We start from the raw sequence: 25,593 nt of genomic DNA on the forward strand, positions 1-25,593 counted from the left end.
GAGTTTCAGATGATTTAGGCCCATCCATCTCTGAATGTGAACCATGACCTCCCGAAATTCGGTGGCAGCGCCAGGGGAGTCCAGACAGAAGATCAGTTGCAGATCATCTGCATAGTTAAAAATTAAGGCGCTAAACTTTTTTAATGAAAATAACAAGGGTCGTAAGTACAAATTAAACAAAAGTGGGGACAGGGACGAGCCCTGGGGGACTCCACATTCATTTTTGATTTTGGGCGCTGTAAAAGTTCCCAATCTCACTGCCTGGGTACGCTCCGAGATAAATGACTTCAGCCATCTAAGTGCCGAGCCTCTCAGGCCAGCCTGTTCGACACGGTCGACCAAGATGGTGTGGTCGACCGTGTCGAATGCGGCCGATAGGTCGAGAAGTACCAATGCTTGGTGAATGTCCCTATCTGCATTGCTTCTTAGTACATTCTGGACCGCCAGTGTCACCATCTCGGTTGAATGCCCTGGTCGAAACCCAGCTTGGTTATGCTCCAGATATCCAGTGGTTTCAACGAAGCTAGAAAGGCAGCTAGCAACGTGTGCCTCCAGGATTTTTGATAGGAATGGCAGCAGGGATATCGGGCGGTAATTAGATGGATCGTGAGAATCAAGACTGGGTTTTTTGATCAGGGGAATCAATAGAGCATGCTTAAATCCTGCCGGTACCTTTCCCTGGTTAAGTGAGTCGTTAAGCAGAGAGAGGATCCCGTGAGGGATAGAGTGCCCAATCTCTGTAAAAATGTGGGGTGGGCAGATGTCATCGGGTGATCCAGACTTAACCCGTGCCAGGAGAGTTGAAAAAGTTTTAGCATCTATAGCAGGAAGGGTGTCTAATGTAGTGGGGTTATTAAAAATATCATCTAAAGGAGACGATTTAGGAGAGCTAGCAATGTTGCGTTTTATATTTACAATTTTCTCTCTGAAAAAATCATTCAGAGAGTCACACAACTTCTGGGTAGGGGCTATTGATGGGGCTGTCCTATCATCGTCACAGAGCTCGTTGACTATGTTAAAAATATCTTTAGTTTTATTTGAGGAATTTAAAATTTTTTGAGAAAAATAGTCAGATTTATGTTGGAGCAAGATTTTTTGGAACTCCTTTCTTGCGGTACAGAACACTGTCCTGGCTTGAGGGGAGTAGCTTTGTCTCCATTTCCGTTCCTTCTGTCGAACTCCCAGTTTAAGATCTTTCAGTTCTTGGGAGAACCATTTGTGATGCAAGATACATCTCTTCTAAAACCCCAACACTGCACTCAGCAGTATTCCAATTCAAAATCCGGTTTAAAAAAATGACTCAAGAGCTCAAGCTATCAGAGAAAACAGCAGCCCCTCTCTCTTTGCTATGCCACTGCTGAGCTTTACTAATTACTTCTTCCAGAGACTAACAAGTCAAACCGTCATACCATCCTTCATTTACCCAGTCCTGCCAGGTACATGCCCATTACATCACCTGATCCCTACTTTGCCAAGGGAACGCTGTGTAAAGCAGATATAGGGTAAGGGCTATTTTGTTAAAAATAGGTTTAGAGAATGTTACAAAAAAAGTTGCAGGATGGTTTCCCTCCAAGATGATGTAGGGTCAGGCAATATACACATCTAAAACCGTCGGACACATTTTTGCTAAGCTGGTTAAGCTAGCTCACTTCACTTCTACTTACAGCATTAATAAGCAGAAGAGGTTAGTGGCACTTTGCATCCTGCAAATAATGTGGATAGTGATTTTAGATTCAAATCCAAACTGCCATCTGATTGGATAATGTAAAAATGTCAATAAAGCACAAACAGATCACTCAGAGTATGAATCCCGCGGTGACTGATACCGTACAATCAAATAGCGAATTAAGGTATACATGGGCAGATATATTTTATTTCCAGCCTACCAATCTAATCACATGACATTAAAGACTTGACAGAGTACATAGAGGTATTACCTCAAACACACCAAGTCATGGGTGTAATGCTTGAATTAATCTCAGCCACTGGCACTCACAAAGGCCACATTCTCTTTCATTGTTTTATGCAAATCAGTTATGGTCCTGCTTTCAACGGTGCAGCCCAATCCAAAAAGAAAGGCCAGGCCCCCTACTAGTCAGGAACACAGGCAATCCAGGACACGTTTCAGTCCACGTGTGGGACTCACTAGTGAGGTTCAGCTTGAGCACTATAGCACAGTGATCATAGAACGAACCCTGCATATATCTTTCCGACCTATATGGATGTAAGAACCAAAGCAAAATTCAAGTAAGCTCACTTATATATAAAAAAAAAAAAATTAATGAATTCAAACGTGAAAGAATTGTTTTTATTTGTTTCAATAAAACAACTGGATTAACATTTACTACCAGTGAGTATGACCCCCGCTATGCGGTTCCACCACTAAGTTTACCCAAGATCTGACAGGCTACTGTTAGTGAACCAAGTTAGATGCAAATCTATCCCCTTTTCTCTTTGAGTGAGCACATTTGAGTTGTGCTGTCTCTTGGTAATTATGTGCCTTTATCTTTACAAGCAGTGCCCCAAGAGGATCTTGTTCTCAACACCCAGAAGCAACCAATGCCATCTAGGAGTAGGTTATGCTATGAAATGATGGATCATCATCCCGCTTACGTGCAAGCAATATCTAAAAGTGATGAAACACAGCAAGTGAGTAAAGCCTTTCAACGGGGGGGCAGCCCCCCTTAAAAACAAGAAAAAAACGTAAGACATGCCGGAATAAAGTGTGATAAAGTGACTGTCTGAAAGTGTGTACTGGGTAGAAACTTTACACAGCAGAAAAATGCTTGTACCACAGAAGAAACCCTGTCATTCAGATACCTTTTGGTTAGGAAAAGAATAAAACTGTTATTTACAGCCCTGCAATAAGGTAGAATCCTAGTGACTAAAGATTTATATGAAAAAAGAATGATTTTCACACAATAGTAATACATTTTGGCTGCAGATTTGCTTTTGGTAAATAGCGATATTTATTCTAATCGACGCTCACCTGATGTTTTCTTCCATTGGTTGCTTTGGGATTGTGGCATCATGGTTCTTTCTCGTATTCATTTCTTTTGTCATCCTCTGCAGTTTTGCCCTTTGCTGATGCAGAACACACAGCACGGCTTGTGTATTTAACTGACTGAGCACATTCTCATCTCCCAAGGCTTCAACAGACTCCACCTGATGATGCCTACTTAGAAAAGATCTTCCATGTTTTATTACCTCATCATAGGTCCCCTTCTGTAAGAAAAGATGTCAAAGAAACATTTACAAATCTAAACGATGAACAAACCGGTCAGGAAAACTGGTTAGCAATTGTTTCCATGAAATCGCACAAGTTTAACTTGCAAAGATTGAAAGCTGGTGCACTGTGTTAGAATATGAATGGTACTCCATCAGTAACTCAACATATGTTTGAGCTGCAGTGCCCTTTAACTAGTCTTACGAATCATTGAATCCCTGCACATCCAGCTCTGCATCATCAGACTCGCAGATCAACAAAATAAAACTGAAAGCTTCTTCATGTAATGCAATCAGTCCTGTTGATCCACTTTTTTGCTCAAACAAAGAAGAGGCAAAGGCTGCTAAATTACCAGTTCCTATCCGAGGATTTTTATCATTCTGATTTGTTATTCCTCATCTAAGTGCCTTTATAACACAATAAATTGTGACACACCTCACAACATGCATTTCACTGCCCAAAAAGAAAATTTAAAAAGTGGACTTAGGGGTTTGTAGGGTCTAATCCCTTTAACCCCTTGTGCAAGGTCCTATGTATGGCCACCTACAGGACAAGTTGATATTTGCTACCACAGCCAGAATAGTCGACAGCTAAAGAAACCCAAATGGGTTGCAGGGAGTGGTGTAGGGAGGAAAGGTAAATCTGAGGAAAGTGAATAAGGCAATCAGTAAATAACCACCTCGCCATCATAGTCTTTGTCCTACTTCTACATGACATGATGAAGAATACACCAAAGCAGCATGCATGTTATTGCTTGAACCACACGCAAATATTTCTTGAACAATACTGATTAAATCACTCTTGCAGCACTGAAGGGCAAATTACTTACCTTGGGTAAGGCATTATCTGGATAGAGACAGTATCTAGCTGCAGATTCCTTACCTTTGACTTTCCCAGGCATCAGACTGGACCTGGAAGATTCTTCTTCGAGCAATACCCCTGCATGCCGATAGGTGGCATCGGTCGGCTCCGCACGACGCATGTTGCAAAAGTGATGTCCGTGTCACCTATACAGGAGCCACCTTGGCACGCTCACATCAGTTACTTTTCACAACTTTCCACGCCAAAAATATGGAGGCATGAAGAGTACTGACATTGGTGTGTTTAAAAACTAGAGCCCTAAAAAAGAACAACCCTGACCCTAGAAACTTGTCCACAGTACGGGGAGGATGGGTGAGTCGATAAGGAAACTGCGGTTAGATACTGTCTCTAGCAGTAAAGGCGTTACCAAAGGTTATCAACTTGTCCATCTGAAAGAGAAATCTAGCCGCAGATTCCTTACCTTTGAAGAAATACCCAAGCAATACCATCCCCGGAGGAGGGGCAGCAGACATGGTTCAGACTAGAAAGACCTGCAGGACCGAACAGACAAAATGTCCATCCCTGTGGACTTGACTGTCCAGGCAGTAATTCTTTGTAAACTTGTGTAGGGATGTCCATGTAGCTGCCTGACAGATTTTCACGACTGGGACTGTAGAAATCTGAAATAATTTTCGTTAGCATAAGCTGAAGCCATCTTGGTTGTGGCATCCATTTTGTTAGCTATGTAATTCTTCCGTCTTCACTGTTGCTTGCTTTTCTATTCTCCTTGTATCATCAGCTTTATTTAACTTATTCTGTACTGAGTCAAAGCAATTTACGTGCTGAGAAAAGGCCTGTAGTTGCTAAAATGCACCTTGTTAAAGATGTAACTGTCAATCATTTGTGCTGTTGTAAACAGTTCTGTTCTCCCTCCCACCTTGCTGACTAAGTGATTACCCATCTGCCCATGTCTGGCTGTAACTATTCCTGTGTAGGCTTGTACCTTCTATTTGTAACTACATGCTTACTCTGCAACAAACTCTGTATATAAGCACCATGGTCTGTGTATTCAATGTACTACATCAGGCAGCACTTGAGAGTACTGTGTGGACGTAGTACCACTCATGAGTGATTAATTAACTTGTAATTTGAATTCCAGCTTCAGTGCCAATCTCTATTTTGTTGGTCTACGGACCCGTTAACAGAGAAAGGTGACCCCTGCACCGGTGTGCTCATTAAAAGGCACATTTCCACAGTTGGCGCCCGACACGTGGGGTCTCATCGAGGAGGCGGCCGTTCGAAGGAGTGGTCTTGACAGAATAGTGGAATATTGCTGAGGAGACGTCCTGCATGAGGAGACCCTTGTCTTTGCAGCCAAAGTGATTTTTCCGGTTTTCTCGATTTGACCCTCCATGTTTTGGCCTGTCCCGACTGAGGTATCCTTTGGCGTTATTTTTGCAGTGACCATTAGGTCGACCAAGAGATTGGCAGTTGGCGGTTGGAGACTCTTGTTTGGCAAGGTCGCTGAAGCGGCACTCTTGATTTGCTTGGCCAAGATTCTGGTTTTGTTTGTTTGATGTATTTTTTGCAAAAGATAAAGGCAGGTAATGTGGAGATTTTTTCTCCACTTTTGAATATTTTGGAAAAGTAATATTTTACAAAAACTTGGTAGTATGCCTGTTTCCAGCACACTCCGTAGGTTGTGTTGCTGTCTTCGTGGTACCAATATGGATTTAGAAAGAAGTCAGCCGGCTCCCCCAGAGGAGACACCTACTAGACATAGGTTTATTAAATACAGTATTTCTTCCATAACGTATAGTACACTGTGGAACAAATATACGAAAAGGGATCCTGATCTACAATGGCCTGTGAATGGGTCATTTGAGTTAAAAAAAATTCAGTATGTAGAGCAGTGTTTGTTTAAATTGAAAAGTCAACAATAATATTAATAAACAAGTTTGTAAAGCGCATGGTTACACTATCTAGTGTGGCCCCGCGCTGCGGCAGATTAGACCATGTTCGGGCAGTGTAGAGAAAGAGAGGGAGAGATTAGACGTGTGGGCTTAAAGATGGAAAGAGCCAGGTCTTTAGTTTTTTTCAGAAAATTGTCTCCGAGGACTCCAGCCGGAGCCCTGGGGGGAGTTTACAAGATATGTTTGATTGTGTACGAATGTGGGAGAAAGAAGTGCATGAGAGAGTGAGGAAAGAAGAAGTTATAGCAGAATAAGAACAGCGAAAAACGATATATCAAAAAGCGCTAGAATTAAAAAATAAGGAGATGAAGGTAATAAAAGAAGACAGGAGCGTCATTTAGAGGTAACTGGCCAGTACCCTATTAGGCACCCCATCTATCCCATACTTAATAAACCTCAGGATGATTCCATCTTATTAGATCGACCCCCACCCCCGTGTAAGTTTCCCTCTGCCCCAGAGAATGATCTTTCAGACGAAGAACATCTTTCTTCGGACGATAAAGACAAAGATAAGTCAGATGGGCGACAGACTCGCTCTAATCTAACTAGTGACGAAAAAAGGCTACTATCAGATCCACTGTTCGTAAAGTAGCCCGTGGGATTACCTCTCCTCCAGATCTTGTAGCGATGGTTCAGCAGTGGAAAGATTTAGAGCAGTTATATTTTGCAGAGAATTTCGCTTGGGAAGTAATACTTAATTTTAGAAACCTTTATACAAACTTAAAGCCCACTGATATAAAATCTGATTATAAACAATTAAGTGATGGAACTTTTCTTTGCTCAAACATACCTGATCTAATTAGGCGAGTGGTTAAATTACGAGATTACACATTTCGTTTAAAAGCGAAGAAAAAAAGCAGCTGGTAAAACTAAAACTGTACAAGTAGCCCAACCCTCAGAACAGGCAGTAGAAGTTCCAGAAACAGATAATGGATTTAGTAGTACTGAAGTTAATATACGACAAATGCGCAAAGCTGCGCCTTTGAATGTTCCTCCGAAGGGTACGGGAACAGATGAAGATAAAGCTTCAGATGATGCAAATGGATATTTTATTTATAATTGGGTTTATACTCCTTGGAGTAGAGCGGATGTTATGGCTCTTAAAGCCGCTTTGCCCGATCCGCAGAAAACTCCTGCCGCTGCTATTAAGAAGAGAAGGGGCCATTAGCTCCTGCACTATGACCTTGCCAGATATCGATATGTTTTTTGGACTTATTTTGCCCCCCGATATGTGGAGAACGATTCGGAAAATAGATGACAATGTAGCATATGGTGCTACTTGGGTGCATTTAGAAGAAATAGATGCGGCCAGGGAGCCTGCGCAGAAACCACAGCAGGAGATATTAGATCTTCCTAAAGCTATTGTGACTACGTTGAAAACTCTTATACCCCCTAAGAAAATAGATTGGACTACATTAGCGTCTTGTAAACAGAAAGTGGATGAGTCAGTTTCTGATTTCTTTACACGATTTGAAGAGACATTCCATGATTTTAGTGGGCAGTCATTGACAGATGACACGGGTAAGCATTTGTTCGTTAACAAATTTGTCGCTAACATGTTGCCAGAAATAGCTAGTCGCCTAAAGGCCAGCAAGAGTTCTTGGACTATGTCTTCCCCAGTCTCCCTTTTGACTATGGCCCAGTATCATGAGCGTCAGGAATTGGACGCAAAAGGCAGGGAGGATAAGAAGGTAAAGGATTTAAAAACAAAAGTTATGTTGGCTCAAGTATATGGTCCACCATTCAGAGGTGGTGGGAAAGGCGGATGTGTAGTATATACCCCTGGCGTACCCCCTTTTTCTCGATCAACTTTGTCTTCTGATCAGTGTCCTTATTGTAAAGAAATTGAACATTGGCATTCTGAATGCCCCCTTTTGTGAGGTCGGCAATATCAACGGGGTAGGGGAACTATGAGAGGACTCCCAGGGAATTTTGGGAACAAAGGCGGCACAGGAACTCGTCCTAGATTTGAGGCAGTTCAGCCAGGACCAAATTACTCTAATACCTTTGATAGACAAAACCAATATCAAATGTATGACTTTCCTGCTGACAGTCTTGCAGATTCTGATTACGCATAGGAATGCCTAGGATGGGGTAAGGAACCGGTTGAGGTCCCAGTAGATCAGAAAGGTCCTTATGTTGATGCAAATGTCTTGGGCTCTACTGATCGGTTTCTGGTTGATACAGGAGCTACTCGTAGTGCTCTGTCTAAAAAATTAGTTCCTAGGGCTCCCCTGTCTGGCGCAATGATAACATCAATAGGATTCAATGGGACACCTACATCTAGCCCACTGAAACAGCCACTTGCATTTAGTCTTGATAAAGTCACTGCAGCATGTCCATTTTTGCTTTCCTCTAACACGCCGGATAACATTGTGGGTCGATATGCTCAGATATTTTTGTGCTACAATACATTGTTTCCCAGAAGGTGTGCGTGTTATCTTAAATGATAACTATCCAATGGTTGAGAGGTCTTGTCTCATTAAAGAGGATTTCGCTCTGGCATCCTTACCTAGTACTTTGTGGGCCAAATCAGATACCGATGTGGGTCAAATGATTATTCCACCAGTGCATTTTCAAGTGAAGGAAGGTGCTTCATTGCCTCGATTGCCCCAATACAAAATATCTCTGGAAGGTGAAGAAGCATTAACACACATTGTTCAAGATTTGATCAAGGTGGGGGTTGTGTAAGAAGTTTCTTATAACATTTGTAATAGCCCTATCCTTCCTATTTTGAAAAGATACACTGATACTAAAATTTACAGATTCATTATTGATTTACGAGAGGTTAACAAAATTGTGGTGCCCCAATACCCGGTAGTCTCTGACATTACAACACTTCTTACTATGGTTCCTCCTACTGCCACTACATTTAGTGTAATAAATTTGAAGAATGCTTTCTTTTCAATACCTATTCACTCTGACAGCCGTTATTTGTTTGGCTTCACTTTGAACAATAGATCACTCAGGTTCTGTAGAGCTCCACAAGGGTATACAGAGAGTCCTAGCATTTATAGCCAGGCATTGAAAAGGCAGCTTGATTCCTTTCCTGTACCAAAAAGGGTGGTTCTTATTCAATATGTCGACAACATCTTGTTGGCGGCTGATACCCCTGAACAGTGTGAAGAAGGAACACTGTTGTTGTTATCATTCCTTGCCTCTCATCATCATAAAGTCTCTCGGAAGAAATTGCAATATTGTAGACAGCAGGTAACCTATTTAGGTCACCTCCTGTCTAAGGAGGGGCGTGCACTCACACAAGATCGCATTCAGACCATTTTAGATACTCCTGTGCCCCGTACTCAGGACGTCCGTGCATTGATTGGCCTTACTTCCTTCTGTAGGCAGTGGATCCCTAGCTTTTCATATATTATTAAACCCTTGTTGGCCCTTTTGACTAAAGACACTCCGATGCCTCTCCCATGGACTACTGAATGCCAGAATGCCTTCCAACAGCTACGTCATGCTCTTAGTTCTGCACCAGTATTAGGAACTCCAGACTACACTAAGACTTTCATACTCTATGTACACGAGAGGGAAGGTTATGCCCTCTCGGCTTTAACACAGATACACGGTGATAAACCACGTCCTTGTGCATATTTTTGGGCTGTCCTTGATCCAGGTGCTCGCGTGCTGCCTGGTTGTTTCTGAGCAGTTGCGGCAGCGGCTGTGTGCATACGTCAGAGTGAGGGAATAGTCTTGTAACATAGATTGTTTGTGTTAGTACTTCATTCAGTTGATGACTTGTAAAATCAAACGAAAACACAGCATCTGACTAGTGCCCACTTGACAGAATATGAGTTGACACTTTTGGCCCCTCATATCACGTTGAAAAGATGTTTGACTTTGAATCCTGCTAAATACTTGCCACTTCCAGCTACTCAGTCACAGTCACAAGAGTTACATGACTGTATATCCCCTACTGAAGAACAAACAAAGGGTCGTGTTTACCTGCAAGATACGCCTCTCTATAATGTTGATGGAGAACTATGGGTTGATAGTTCTTGCCTGAAGTTGCCTGATGGCACTACATCTGCAGTTTATGAGATTACAACACTTCAGATAGTAGTTGAGACAGCTCGCATTCCACAGAAGTCAGCTCAAGCAGCCGAATTGATAGCACTGACAAGAGCATGTGAGATTAATACAGATTTGCTTGTTAACATTTACACTGACAGCCAATTCGCCTTCAGCGTAGCGCATAAACTTTGGAAAGAAAGAGGCTTCCTTCCTTCACATGGGACACAGATAATGCATGTGGACTTAGTCCATAATCTCCTTACTGCTTTGACCTAGCCTAAGAAAGTAGCAATTGTTAAGTGTAGCGCACACAAGACAGTGATCGATAAAATAGGAGCAGGCAATGCCTTTGTGGATTACACAGCTCGTGAGACTGCAATGCAGCGGAGTACCACATTATGTATGTAATTAAGTCACAGCCTAAGCGTTGGCATGATGCCATGCAAGAGGTGCTGGACATGCAACAATCTGCTTCTGTTGAAGAATTAGACCAATGGTCCAAGGAGGGAACATTGGATGATGAGTGCTGTTGAAGGAATAAAGAAATGACAAAATTGAAGTTACCCACAGCCTATTTACATCCCATGATTCACATGGCACATGGACTGGCACATGTTGGAGCATCCTTAATAACAAAGCAACTTATGCAAGCTTGGGATCAACCAGAGATTGCTGACACGGCTAAAAAGATAGTCCAGTCCTGTCTGATTTGTCTGCAGTATAATCCAACAGGAGGGTTTGCGATACCAACTGCACCTATTGAGGTCCTGCAAATGGACTACATCCAGTTTGAGTGTTGTAACAATCTAAAGTATGTCCTGGTCGTGGTTTGTGCCTTCAGTAAATGGGTGGAGGCATATGCTACGACGGATAATACAGCTCTTACGACAGAAAAGGTGCTCCTAAAGGAGTTTTTCCCCCCGTTTCGGCATTTGTCAAGTTTTATGGAGTGACAATGGACCCCATTTCATTGGGCAAGTTGTCAAATATGTCATGAAAGGACCCACAATCAGCAGGGCTAGTGGAGTGATATAACTCCACTCAAATTGAAATTGGCTAAGATACAAGCCTCCACATCATTGAAATTGCATGATGAGCTGCCTCTGGCGTTACCTATCAGATCGATACCACATTCACAATCTGGCCTCACACCGTATGAGGTGGTTTTCCGAAGGCCTATGAATATTTGGGGGATTCCTAAGCCACTCCCTATTCATGATGTACCACATGTGTTGATGAATGATTATTTGTCTCAGTTGAATGATAATTTGTCTTCTATTTATCAACAGGTTCAGGGAACCCTTCCAGACAGGTCGCAAGCTGAAGGCCACTGCTTGCGTCCTGGTAATTTTGTGGTCATAAAGTCATTCCAGAGGACCAACTCCCTAGCACCGAGATGGCGAGGCCCTGAGCACGTGCTACTGGCTACCAGGACTGCAGTTCGAGTGACCAATCGGAAGAACTGGGTCCATGCGACACTGTCGAAAAGTGTTGCAGGATCTAGTGAGCCCAGCTGCGCTGTCAGATCATCGCGATATTCTGGTCACCGAGAAAGGAAGAGCTGCGTCACCTGAAGGACCTGAGGAAGTTTTCCCGGACCACACTATCCCTGGTACATCCCGATATCAGCTTCGACCCAGGAGGAAAGACACTTAGTTGAAAAAGACTGTTTGAGTCACTGTCCTGGGTGGTTAAAGACTGACTTCAAAGGGGGGTAGTCTATTATTGACTACTCGACTCAATGTTAGTGAAGAAATCAACGCCTGCCCAGGACCTTTATGCAGTCAATAAATGTGATGTCATTCCAATAAACCTTGTGTCCCAGCATACATTGCTATCGAGTCCTGCTTGGACTCCCCGTGAAAGTGTTCCTTCTGATTAATACTACGCTTATTAATTAGTAGCCTTGGCTACCCGAGGAGCTTAAGGCCTCCCCTAGACCATTGTTCCCTTCAAACGTATATACTACCCCTGGTCTTACTACTGGGGTCCCCTTGTTGTTTATACATATCCTATGTGCAGTGGCTGCACTGCAAGGGTCACCACTTTCTCTAGTGGTTTTTCCTATTTATTACTTATTTGTTACTGGTTTTGTTCAGTCATTTCCATTTGATAAGCCACCTTGGCCTATACCTCTCCCCCCCCCCTTTTTTCCCCAAAGGATGTCTATACCAGTTGTTCCCACCTACACAGAAGACTACATTGCCAAAATTATAAGTGGCCCATCTCTGTTCCAAACCTCAGTACCATCAGTGGCACCTACTGATGCGGCTACAGACAAAATAATAACTTTAGAACACCTCAAAAAGAAGCACATCCGCACTCAACTGCATGCCCGCATGCTTACTGAATATTTAAAAGCTGATATAATACCCTTAGGCCTACAGGTACGCAACACTCCCGCAATCTTCCTGCTAGACCCAAAATCCAAGAACGGTTTCGCTCACATTGACACAACGTGCTCACGCCATTGGATGGTTCTAGTCATAAACACTGCTCTAGAACACAGCAAGAAAGAACTTGAGGAAATACGAGAATCTGAAAAAGCAATTCTAGAATTAGACAGCCTGTCAGATGCTAAAGCTATTCTTGACAAATTAGAAAAGACCATCTCTGACTTACAGAAGTTCGAACACCACAAAAAAGCTACTAAGGTAACAAGAGACATTAAAAACCACAGTAAGGAGAAGACTTACCCGTACTTCAGAGACGACTACTTCACAAATCCCCAAAACGCTCAAAGACAACAAGCAGGCACTTGGGGTAGCTTTAAAAACAGACAGCCAGTAACTTTTTCCGACTCATCTGCAGACTCAGACACCTCGGACCCAGGTGCAGGACCCAGCTCGGCCCCCAACAACCTTAATTTTTTTAGGGGAGGCCAGCCATTTCAACCAGAGAGAGGGAGGGGAAAACCACGATACAACTTCCCTCCAGGGGAGCGCCAGACACGACAAAAATTTTTATCAATGGGGTTACCAATATTAAACACTATTGGGATAGAGGATACTTTTTCCTCTCCCAATACAGAATAGATCCCCATTTTCAACCTATCCAGCTATCAACTATCTTCTACAGAAATCTCCCTACTTAGTAAAGGACTGTCTTTTGTCCCCACCGAAAAACCCGATTGGTTTAACATACAGACCGCGATTTTCCAATTTTTTAGGAAAATAAGACTCAAATCTTTTTTCTGAATATAGAGTCAACGCCCAACTATGACACCACAGGACTGCGCCCTAGATCAACCTTTAACCAACCCACAGGTTCTCTATCCCCAGAAGTAGTCTCCTTTGAGAATTTAGTACTGAAAGACCTTGAAAAGTTAAAAAACCAGCACAACTTCATCCCTTACAAAATCAGCTTAGAAGAGAAGAAATGGATCCTCAGATTGAAAAACATTATCAACATCATCATCAAGCAATGTGACAAAGGTGGGGAAATTACGATTTAAGATTAAACTGCGTATGACAACGAGATCATGTACCATCTGAGTAACACAACTCACAATGAACTACAGAGACATAACCCCCTTGCTGAGGTAGAAAATCTAATCCAAACAACCACCAAAGCAGCTGAAGAACTAGGCTACATTAGCCATAATGAGTTCCTTTACCTCAATAAATGAAACCCTAGGACACCAGTGTTATATACACTGCCCAAGGTTCACAAAAACGTAGAAAATCCCCCGGGTAGACCCATCCTTTCAGGATGTGGCTCCATCTTCGTACCACTGGGAAGATACGTGGACCTGGTACAAGACATCATAACCTATGTAAAGGACACCACACACTTTATCAACTTGGTGGAACGCGAAAAATTTGACCCCACATGCAAACTCTTGGTCACATTGGACATAGAATCCCTTTATACAAACATTCCGCAGGACAGGGGTACCAGAGTCATTGAGACTCACATCAACAACAGGCCCAGACCACACAAAGTTCCCACTGAGTTCATCTGTCTCTTGGCGATAGCTTTGACGAAAATTATTTTATGTTCAATGATAAGTTTTATAAACAGTGTAAAGGAACTTCCATGGGGGCAGTTTTTGCCCCTAATTTTGCTATACTGTTTGTGGACGACATAGAGAAAGTATTTGTCCTTAACCAGATCAACCCACATCGTAACAAAACCAAGAGCTGGCATCGATATATCGATGATGTGTTCATGATCTGGCAAGGGACCACGACTGAACTAGGCGTCTTTTGCACTTGGCTCAACAGCTGCCAGCCTGACCTCAAGTTAACCTATAGCTCAAGCAACGTATAGATAAACGATCTAGATGTCAATGTCAAAACAGCTGAGGGAGGGCTCTATACCACTCTATACAGGAAGACCACAGAACGCAACACCCTACTTCACTACAAAAGTGCCCACCCAAGAGCACTCAGGGACGGCCTCCCCTTTGGCCAATACTTAAGGATACGCAGAAACTGTAAGCTCAAAGAAGATTACCTTGAGGAAGCTGAAACGCGATGTGAGAAACTTATCAATAGAGGTTATCCCAGACGCCTTGTAAAAAGATCCATGAAAAGGGCATGGTACTCACATAGGGAACTCTTACTGGAACCTAAGCCCAAAAAGACCATGTCACTCATTGCTTGCGTCACCACGTTCTGCCCTGCCAGCAACAAAATAACTAAACTGATTAAAAATCACTGGCCCCTGATAACCTCAATAAACATTACCAATGATGCTCCCTTGTTTCCTTCAAATGAGGGCCCACCATTAAGGATCATTTGGTTAGAGCACAAATACCATCACACAAAGACAATAAACCTGCAGTCATGTCTAGGTCTCCCACCTGTAGTGGGCCATTTCAAATGTGGAAATGTTGCTGCATGCCCTCTCACAAAAAACACTAAAATATTTTAATATGGCACTGTCACACACAAACTGAATTTCTTTTCGAACTGCAATTTGTCTAATGTAATCTATTGCATCCAATGTCCCTGTAACCTCATCTATGTTGGCCAGCCACCCAAAAGGTAAAAGCAAGAATATGCCAACATAAAAGCAGAATACGCTGCCAAGTCATCACTGCACCACTGGTCGAGCACTTCATGGACAAGGGACACTCAGAACAAGACCTCCACTGGCAAGTTATTGACATTGTTCGTCCACACAACAGAGGCGGCGACCCTCAAACAATCCTCAATAGGCTCTAATACAAATGGATGTTTAATTGTCGCTCCATTGAAAACGTACTTAATACGCTCGACGAATGGAACATGATTCTGTAACAGCCTGCTAGTTCCTATAGCCCAACTGTATATGACATACCTGTACCTATTTCAATTTGTATATATTTGTCTTCCTTAACTATTCAAACCAACTAATTATGCCCACTTGGAGACTCTACCTTGGCAACCAACAGTCCTCTTGCAATTAAATAGCTGCCTTATTCATAACCTTTCATGACTTTTTTGTCCAACATGGATTCATTAGGATGGTGTAATAACTTGCTGGCTGATATAGCCTAACTCACTGATTTAATATGCCTTGTCTATATGTTTTCCTAAACCATTCATTTTGATTATTTCTGCCCTCTTGGGAATTCTCCTCTGGTTCCCAAACAGTCTTCTTGCTTTAAGCTGCTTTACTCATACTTTTTCTGTCCCCTTGCACTCATTAAACATGGCCGCCCAATTTGGGACGTTTCTTCTCCCTTGCGGTTCCAGCCCTACACCTTAGCTACTCGCCACACCAAGTGTGTCATTTTATCCAGGACTGGCGTTTTCTACTTGCACCTTTCGGACTCCTTCCCAAGGTTCACACCGATGCAGCAGATTGACTCTCCTGACCGGGACTTATCGCAGGTTCTCAAGTAAGTGCGCTTCCGGGTATTCTATCCGCCTGGATGTATCCCACTCGTCCTGTCCTGACCAACTTCACTCTTTTACAGATTGGTCCTCTCCTGCTGGCTTACTGAATCAACTCCCGGTCCCCGGACTTAATCCGAATTGCCCTGTAAGTATCCTTCAGGCTTTCCTTCTTCCTTGTGACGTTTTCCTCACGCAGAGGCCCCTCGTGATATTTCAAGTAAGTTCTCCTTCCCGTTGCCCTCCGTGCAATTGCCAGACATACCCACCCTGGTTCTTTTCTTGACGTTGTGCTTTCCCTTATTAAAGATTAACTTTACGGTCACCCTGCCTCTATCGTGGCCCTACGTTACTCACCCCTTAAGTGGATTCCCCATTGCTATAACCCATTCCACGCCTTGCAGGCTCCATAACAGGTCTGTTCCTCTGTAATACGGCGCCTAATTTTGCTTTACATAGCGCAGGATTCGCAGCGCACGCCTCCTGGCAGAGGATAGGCATTCCCTCTTTACCTTGCCTTATACTTTGATTCACTCCTTGAATCCAGTTCCGCCTTTTACAACCCTCCGTGACTTAGCTCTGTCCTCCTCTACTCTTATGCAGACAACTCAGCTTAGAGACTTGCTAGTACTTTGGATTCACTTCCTAAATTAGTGACCTACTTACTATGTCACCCTGACTCAGCTGTTCATAAGTTAGTACCTTTGCCTTCACATATACTGTCTTTCCTTTATTGTTTGCTCTAATCTAATTACAGATTTCGTAATTCTTCCAATTGTTCTACAACTCTTCACATATACTGTCTTTCCTTTATTGTTTGCGCTAATCTAATTATAGATCCCATAATTGTTGCAATTGTTCTACAACTCGGGACATATGGTTATTCCATTGTCTTCTCCTCCTATAGATTCTACTTGCTCACGTCCTGATAATGATCCTTAATTAATAAGATCGAAACGCCGTCGACCTCACAACCAAAACTCCTCCACTGTAATTGATTAGATTGGAGTTTTGAATACTGTTAAAATGCGATGTAAATTTTAAATGTCACTAAGCACCTTTCACTTCACGCACTTTCACTGTTTTGTGGGAGCACCAGAACTACTACCGTAAATAACTGAATGATACTCCATTTATGCTGTCAATAAATGTGATGTAATTCCAAAAAACCTTGTGTCCCAGCATACATTGTTTATCGAGTCCTGCTTGGACTCCCTGTGAAAGTGTTCCTTCTGATTAATACTACGCTCATTAATTAGTGGCCTTGGCTACCCGAGGACCTTAAGGCCTCCCCTAGACCATTGTTCCCTTCAAACGTATGCCCAGGACCTTAGGGCACCATCTGCTTTGTTGTGTGACGATGGAATGAATATGCTTGAGGAGAAGAAACCGGCTGTTGCGAGAATCTGTAATAAACAAACTATGGTTTCTACTGGACTCACTTTGACTGTTGTCATCGCTACAATAACTTGGGTTGTAGAGGAAGTAGCTCCTGTTCGAAATCTATTGAATGCTACTACTCCTGTCCCCATTGAACACCATTTCACTGTACCTTATCATGAGCAAAAGCACAGAATGTCCTACCTCAATAACACTTTCATTCAGATGTTGCACCATACACACAATGCTACGAACATTATCAACTGCTGGGTATGTGGAATGATGCCAGCTCATCAGAAAAAGGGAGAAACACCTTTTATTACTTTGCCGTTTTCACATAATGGCTCCCTCAGAGCCTGGTTTGCACTATTGTGGGCTTCTCATATCGCTATTACTAACTTTCATGTAGGAAGACTTAACGCTTAGTTGAATAAAGTCTGTTACCCTGATGAGGAAGGAGATCCACAAGCTAAAGGAACTGTATGGGAAATGGAGGAGCATCATCGAGGAAATTCCTCCACACACTATGTTTTCCCCAACACTCGACACATCAAGGGTAATGGACCTCCTGTTATTGCGGTTATTAGAGCTCAAGCGGATCTCTGCGTGAGCAGTATTGGCAATATTCCTGTGGGGAAAAGTGACTGTACTTCACTATTGAATATTACTGAAATGAACAATAGCAGTTTTCTGTCTTCACACAACACCTATTTTATTTGCGGAAATAAAGGTTATTACCATCTGCCCATAGGATGGTAAGGAATTTGCTACGTGTCCTTTTTGCTTCCACCTGTGTTCTTAGCACCTGCATCCTATCATAAAGACTATAAACTGTTTAATGACATTTCCAAAAATAGATTTGAGGACATTAAATAATGCTGAGGTGGATCAAACTGATACTGCACTACAGCAGTATATTGACTTTAATTTGGGACTATTCTTCTTTGTTCTAGCGGCCTTAAACAGTCGAAAGATCAGACGCTTGACACGAGTTGTAGAGGCTGTAACCAATCAGACAGCAATGGCGCTTGGTAACATCACAGAGGAACTTAAAATTGCGAGAATTGGGGCTCTCCAAAATAGGATGGTTCTTGATGTCATCCTCGCAGACCGCGGTGGTGCATGTCGCATCATCGGGAGTAGCTGCTGCGTTTATATCCCTGACCACAACCCTTCTGTTTTTGATGCAATTTCTAAGATGCATAGAATAGCCACTGAAATCCATCAGGATTCAGGAACATGGACTTTGATTGGATGGCTATGGAACATGTTTACATTTACATGGGGCTGGAAACTTTTATCAGCCCTATGTATAATTTTTGAGATTCTTTTCACTTGTTGCCTATGTATTCAATGCGGCCCAATGCTTTGTTCTCTTTGTGTTTCTACTTGTACCTCTTGTATACTGACTAAACAGAATGTTAAGAATGTAAATGCCCGCCGAGCAATAGATCAGTAAATTAGAGAAATGATGAAGATTGATGTCCATGATATTTTTCGTACTCCTTCAATAGCATAGGAAGAGTTCTTCAGCATATGCTAAAAGGGTCGTCTGTGGAAATCTGAAATAATTTCCTTTAGCATAAGCTGAAGCCATCTTGGTTGTGGCATCCCTTTTGTTAGCTATGTAATTCTTCCGTCTTCACTGTTGCTCTATTCTGCTTGCGTCATCAGCTTTAGTTAACTCCTTCTGTACTGAGCCAAAGCAATGTACGTGCTGAGAAAAGGCCTATAGTTGCTAAAATGCACCTTGTTAAAGATGTAACTGTCAATCATTTATGCTGTTGTAAACAGTTCTGTTCTCCCTCCCACCTTGCTGACTAAGTGATTACCCATCTGCCCATGTCTGGCTGTAACTATTCCTGTGTAGGCTTGTACCTTCTATTTGTAACTACATGCTTTCTCTGCAACACACTCTGTATATAAGCACCATGGTCTGTGTATTCAATGTACTACCTCAGGCAGCACTTGAGAGTGCTGTGTGGACGTAGTCCCACTCATGAGTTATTAATAAACTTGTTATTTGAATTCCAGCTTCAGTGCCAATCTCTATTTTGTTGGTCTACGGACCCGTGGACAGAGAAGGGTGACCCCTGCACCGGTGTGCTCATTAAAAGGCACATTTTCACAGGACTCAACGTGCTAAAGCAACAGTAGCATCCTAAGGTCTGGTGGAATTAGCTCTTAAGTCTTCAGGAGGCTGCTTCTCTGTCCTGATGCAGAGGATGACCCATCTGAAGATGGTCCTCGTCTGCACTTCCCGACCTTTCTTCGTTCCGACGTACCCCATGAAGAGTTGGCCGTCAACCCGGAACTCTTTTGTGCAGTCAAGGTAGAATGACACTCTTTTTGGGTCCAGACGGTGAAGTTTCTCCTCTTCTTTAGAGGGATGCGGAGGAGCATAGAAAGTGGGCAAGGTGGCAGATTGGCCCACATGGAAAGGTGTTACCACTTTCGGAAGGAAAGAGGCTCTATTGCTAAGCACCAACTTGCCAGGGAATATCATCAGAAAGGGAGGCTTGGACGAAAGAACATGCAACTCGTTCACCCTCTTGGCAGATGTGATTACCACTAAAAAACAGTTTTTATCGTGAGCAGCCGGTGGGGGCAATTGTGCAGCAGATCAAAAGGAGCACACATGTGAAATGTGAGAACCTAATTAAGGTCCCACTGAGGCATAATGAAGGAGGAAACATATGTACAAAGCCTTTTAGGAATCTATGTACAATGAGTCACTTTAATAAAGAGGGTTGGACTGGCAGCCTCAGGAAAGCAGACAAAGCAGATAAATACCCTTTCAAGGTGCCAGAACAGAGCTCTGGTGGGCAAGGGTGAAATAAAAAGTAAAACATCGGAAAGGAAAGCAGAAAGAGGGTTGATAGACTTCTTTGTACAATATATTATAATTTTCTTCCACTGGCAGGCATATACGGTCTTAGTGAGAGCCTATTAATGCCAGAGAATAGTCTGGAGGTGGGAGACAACACCCTAGGGCGAGCACGTCTTCAACAGCCAGTCGTTGAGATAGGGGAAGACTGGCAACCCTGATCTCCGCAGATGAGCTGTGCCCACCACCATCACCTTGGGGAACACCCATGGGGGCGCTGGTAAGGCCGAAAGGGAGCGTCTTGGATTGAAAGTGCTTGTGGCACCTTGAATTCCTCCAAGCAATTGAGGGCCCTTGTCCTTTTTCGGGACATGAAAGTAGCGGGAATATCAACCAAAGTCTACTTCTGGTGCTGGATCCCTTTCTTTGGCCCCCTTGGCCAAGAGAGCAATGACTTTGTCTTGGAGAAAAAAACAGATGTCCCTCTGTCAGTTGGTCGAAGGATGGAGGCTTGGAGGGGTGGATAGTCTCGAAGTGGAAGGAGTAGTCCCTTCTGATAAACTGAAGAACCCACCTGTCCGAAGTAATGTTTTGCCAGTGGTGAAGGTGATAGCGGATCCTGCCACCAACTGGATGCCCATGTTCTTGAAGGGCAAGACTATGAGGATTTGGATGCTGAAAAAGCTGCTGGGATGGTGGATTGTCCAAACCTCTGGCTACCTGATCTATGGGGTCAGAACGAACCGCGCCCTCGTGCAGGAGTTGTGGAACTTGCGCTGCTTGGAGGCTGGGGTAGGGCTGGCGCTGTAGAAAGCTCCTTCCATAGCCACGAAAGGGACAAAACGCAGACTGGGGACAGGCGGCAGCTGAGAGGCCCAAGGGCTTGACCTTAGCCTGTGAGTCCTTAAAGTGCTTCAGCGCCGTGTTTGCCTAGTCTCCGAAGAGATAGGTGCCATCAAAGGGTATGTTCAAGAGCGTCCTGGACATCCCCCAAAAAGCCAGATGCTCTGTCAGGCATGGCGGTCGTGTCTAAGCAACACCGAATGTGCAAACTTTGCTGGCTGCATGCCTCCCACCTGTTACGGCTTGGGAGAGAATGGCCCAGACATCCTCAGGGACCTGTTGCAGCCCCTGCACAACGCTTTCCCACAGACAATAAGCATGTGGTGTTCACTGACCGCAATGCACGGCTGGTGGAAGAAAACATTTTCTTGCTTTAACTGTTGGATTCCCTGTCTGGCGGGAGGTAGAGGCTTGAACTAAGAACTCTATGGGGTGGGGTGGATGGGGAGGAAGTTTGGGTCGCCCAGGGCAGGGCAGTGGTGGCAGGCAATTGTCCTGCTCACTGGAGCCCCGGTGCTGGGTTTGGACCATGTTTGCAGAATGAGTGCTTCATTAAAAGGGAGCATGGGTTCCGAAGAAGCTCCCGGCTGTAGCACCTCTGTCAAGATGTTAGTCTTGACAGCCACTGAGGGCAGCTGGAGGTCAAGGCCCTCAGCTGCCCTACACCATTCGAAAGATACTCCTTTCTCCGTAGCCATGGTGGGGGGAGAAAGCATGCCAGTATCCAGTCTGCTTCCTTCACCCTATTTCTCATACTAGTCCATGTCCTGTTCATAAGGCAGGTCTTCTAAAGGATCCAGGAGCCCCTCCCATTCTTCTCTCAATCCTAGCCTTCCAGAATAAGGCTTAGGAGATGACCTAAGACCTGTTGGTTCTGTCGGCACCAGATTCAGCGTTGGTCGATGTGGTACTGGCTCGTCAGGATGAGAATAGGACTGTCGCTGGGGAAGGTCGCAATGGCTGGATCCAGGGGGTGGGAGGGACATTGGCATAAGGGCCGCAGCCACCGGCACTGAACCCGATGGAGCCACCACTGACCCGGCGGGGCCTGAAGGTACGCCGGAGGGGTAAGGCCCCTCAAAAATGATGCGCATGGCATCATAAAATTATTTTAATTGAGAGGGGGTTACTCTGGCTCCCAGCAAAGTGGGAAGGTACAGAGTCGACTCAAGCGCAGGTTCCAGAGACCAAGGCCTTGAACGCAGAGGCTCCCCATCACCTCAGCCGACGGGCGGGGAGAAGTCGAAGCACGCTTCGACTTCTTGTTTCTCCTACCAGTGTCCTGAAGATCGTGAGTGGGACAAAGAGGACTGGAGACTCATGGGGCGGCCCTGGGACCTTCCCCCCCCCACCCCCCCGTTTGGGACCGAGATCTCCGAGGTGTCTAGCATGGAGTAGCCTGCTGGGCCCCAAGCAGCTTTAGGGACTGCTCCCTCGAAGCCTTTGGAGCCATGGCTGGTAGTCAGAGCACAAACTGGAGTCGTGGTCGTGATCTAGATACCACAAACAAACCAAATGCGGGTCCATCACCAACATGGTGTGGTGATAGGCATCTCACGGCTTGAATCCTGGAGTCTTCCAAGACATGACTCCCATACATAGAGAAAAAAGGGTCGACAAAAAAAGATAGAAAAATCTGGTCAAAAAGTGACCAAGGGTAGCGCTCTTCACGGATCAGCACTTGACTGGTGTTGTAAGAAAAGAACTGGCATCAGCACGCCGAGGGGGCGTGGACGTCACTTCCGGCGACTACATCACGGGGAGCCGACAAACGCCCCCGACCGGCACGCAGGTGCATTGCTTAAAGAAAAATCTTCCGGATCCAGTCTGATGCCTGCGAAATTCAAAAGCTATGGAATCTGCTGCTAGATGTCTATCAGATGAAATCACTTACGCCAAAGGGTATTTGACCTGGTTCACATATGACCAGCTTGTTGTCTTGGATGACAATTGAGGGCAGGAATTAAGTCATGGCTCGATTACGGTCTTGTAACAAAGTTTCACTAGCATGTTCCTGGTCAGTACACACCGTCCTTGTGAACATACCAATGGCCATGCCCATTAAGATCTATTTGAATCAAATAATTGGTCAAGGAAAACAGATAAAGAATAACTGTGTATGGTGTAAAGCATTTCTTGCCCTTGAGAAATTGGGAAAAGAACATCGCAATATGCAAACACCACAAACCTGCATATGGGTCCACACTGTTGGCTTAAACTCAAGGGTGTGAAGGAGCAACATTTCCATGGAAGATAGAGATTACAGATATGACTAAACACCTCGGACCAAGTCAGGATCAGACCCCAGAAACAAGCAATCTGGGTACACCTGCCAGATACAAAAGCATGGAAGACTCCTCCTCTAAATGTCATGCAGATGTGATTCACAAAAAGGAAGTAGGGTACAGAATCAAACTAAAATTTTGCATAAGAAGAGTCACTGTGAGCCCAAAGCGATGAATCTCTAGAGCATGCAGTAATATGGGTAAGCCACATGGGGGTGCGAGGGGTTTAGCAAAAGCCCGTGCCCAATACAAACCTCAAACATCCAAACCCATAGTGAGTGTTGGTGCCCAGACTACTCCAGATATCAGCAAATGGCTGTATGTTTGAAACTAACATACTGTGTCAGAGCAAGTCCCTTCTGAAGGAACTGGCAAATCAAGGGGAATTTGTAATCCTATGGATGCAAAAATGGGAAGCAGTGAGCTGCATTGATCTGTAAACAGATTGATGGTGGATGACTGAACCACTCATATTTCTGCTGATAGGCTAAACTCCTGCTCTGCCAGACTGCAAGAGTACGGCCACGCCCTCCTGTATACTAACATGAGGCTAATAGATGCTCCTAAACACTGTGCCTGAAATGCCATGGCTGACAGAGATCTGAACCATATATCTGCCTGCCTTTTCAAAACAGCCTTGTTGATTAAAATCTCCAAACAAAAATCCATCGTCTTACTCTGTAGGAATCCCTAAAGGCACAAAAGCGCATGCAACAATTCCTTCCAAACTGGTGAATAATTCCTTTCCAGGTAAGACTAGTGACACCGAGTCAAGTATGAAACCAGTGTTTCTCCCTAAACACGGCGACTGGCATCCGTCCTGAGAACTATGGGTAATAGAAATGAAAGAGGCCCTGTCAGGGTTCTGCCATTCTGCCTGGCCCATGCTGTCCCTCTCATCTACGAGAATCCTAGAATCCTCTTCTGATTGAGCTGCAAATACGGTCTCCAGAAGTACGAACGATGATTCGGCTTGGACCCAGATGTGTCCTGGTCAGAAGTATCATGAATATTCAATAGGGAAAGGGAGAGAGACCTGCAGCAAGGATTGTTTGAGGAAACTGTAGAAACTGTAGTCCAAATACTGTGTTTCCCTCAGTGCTTAATTTGAGCCAGTGGCACCAGCACCTAATTACCAACACCGGCACGTATGACAGTTTTCCACATGGTGGCACTCTGTCTTATTTAGAGAGGAGCACAACAACAGTTGTTTATTAATTCAACATGAATTAAAAATGGTAATTATCGGGAGGAGCCTAGCGCGCAACCAAGATGGCCGCGTAGGTGCGAGGCTCCCGAGGACCTCCGCGACCTCCTGAATTAATCCTGGCGATATCCTGTCCTTGTTGAGGGGACTGTGTCGGGGAACCCGAGCTGAGGCGCCACCCGTTTTTCGGGCTCGAATCGGACCCCGGACACCGGTGGGAGCACCGATCGAAGGTTGCGGCCTTCTCCTCGCCGGCCCCCCGGATTGGAGTAGTGGGGCGATCCGGGGACACAGTGAACAACAGCGGCGGGCAGGGCTGGGCGACTCGCGTACCCCGCACTTTCACTTTCGCTTTTGCGCCCTCCTTGCACTCAAGCGAGGTTGGGTTGCGGAGCCGGGTGCGGTGGTGTGGTCTTGTCCAGGAGCCCGGCTGACCCGCCGGCGGTGGGTTGACCTGCGGTTCGGTCGCCCCCGCCCCCCCCGGAGCCCGTGAATTGGTATAGCGGCCCGTTCGAGGAGATTGGCACGGCGGTGGGAGAGCAAGCATGTCCACCAAACAAGATGGCGACCGGGCGAAGGTGAAGACAACCCGCCGTGGCACGGCGCACCAAGCTAACAGTATGGACCGCTACACGCTCCAGAAGGGTTCTCCGGAGACATTGAGCGCATCCCCGGTGGGCCCGACGGAGGCATCTGCTCATCCGGTGGATCTGACCCTCCGGGACGTCATGGGCGCCATTGCAGAGATGAAGGCCTCGGTGGACCAGCGCTTCGACACCCTAGCGCAAAAAATAGACTCGGTCCTGGTGGATGTGAGCCTTGTGAGGGCAGACTTGTCCAAAACGAACGACCGGGTCGATTCCCTGGCCCACACCACAACGAGCCTCACGACGGACGTGGTGGCCCTCCAGAAGGAGGTGCGCCGGCTTGGCCAGGCGAGCGCCCTGATGGACCGGCGACTGGAGGATTCCGAGGGTCGGGCCCGGAGGAATAATGTCCGTATTGTGGGGGTGCCGGAGGGACGAGAGGCGGAGGCGGCGGATCTTTTTGTGGAAGAATTGATCCTGACCCATCTCCAGCCCCGGGGGCTGAGTAAGCTTTTTGCGGTGGAGCGTGCTCACCGGGTCCCTGGGGGCAGACCTAAGACCGGTGCCCCGCCGCGGCCTCTCATTGCCCGGATTTTTAATTTTCGGGACAGAGATGCTA

At 45.0% G+C, this 25,593-nt stretch overlaps 1 protein-coding gene across 2 annotated transcripts in view; it reads right to left on the bottom strand.

Annotated features, from left to right (window-relative positions):
- The window catches only part of LOC146805169 (uncharacterized), a 182,432-nt gene that overhangs the window by 63,726 nt on the left and 93,113 nt on the right, over positions 1 to 25,593 (bottom strand). For both annotated transcript variants that reach the window (XM_085622361.1, XM_085622360.1), the window contains exon 6: positions 2,990 to 3,225. In XM_085622361.1, coding sequence (XP_085478487.1) covers positions 2,990 to 3,225 — 236 coding nt within the window. The remainder of the gene's footprint in view (positions 1 to 2,989; positions 3,226 to 25,593) is intronic.

The sequence above is a fragment of the Triturus cristatus genome, chromosome 8 (assembly GCF_964204655.1).
Source record: "Triturus cristatus chromosome 8, aTriCri1.1, whole genome shotgun sequence".
Lineage (NCBI taxonomy): Eukaryota > Metazoa > Chordata > Amphibia > Caudata > Salamandridae > Triturus > Triturus cristatus.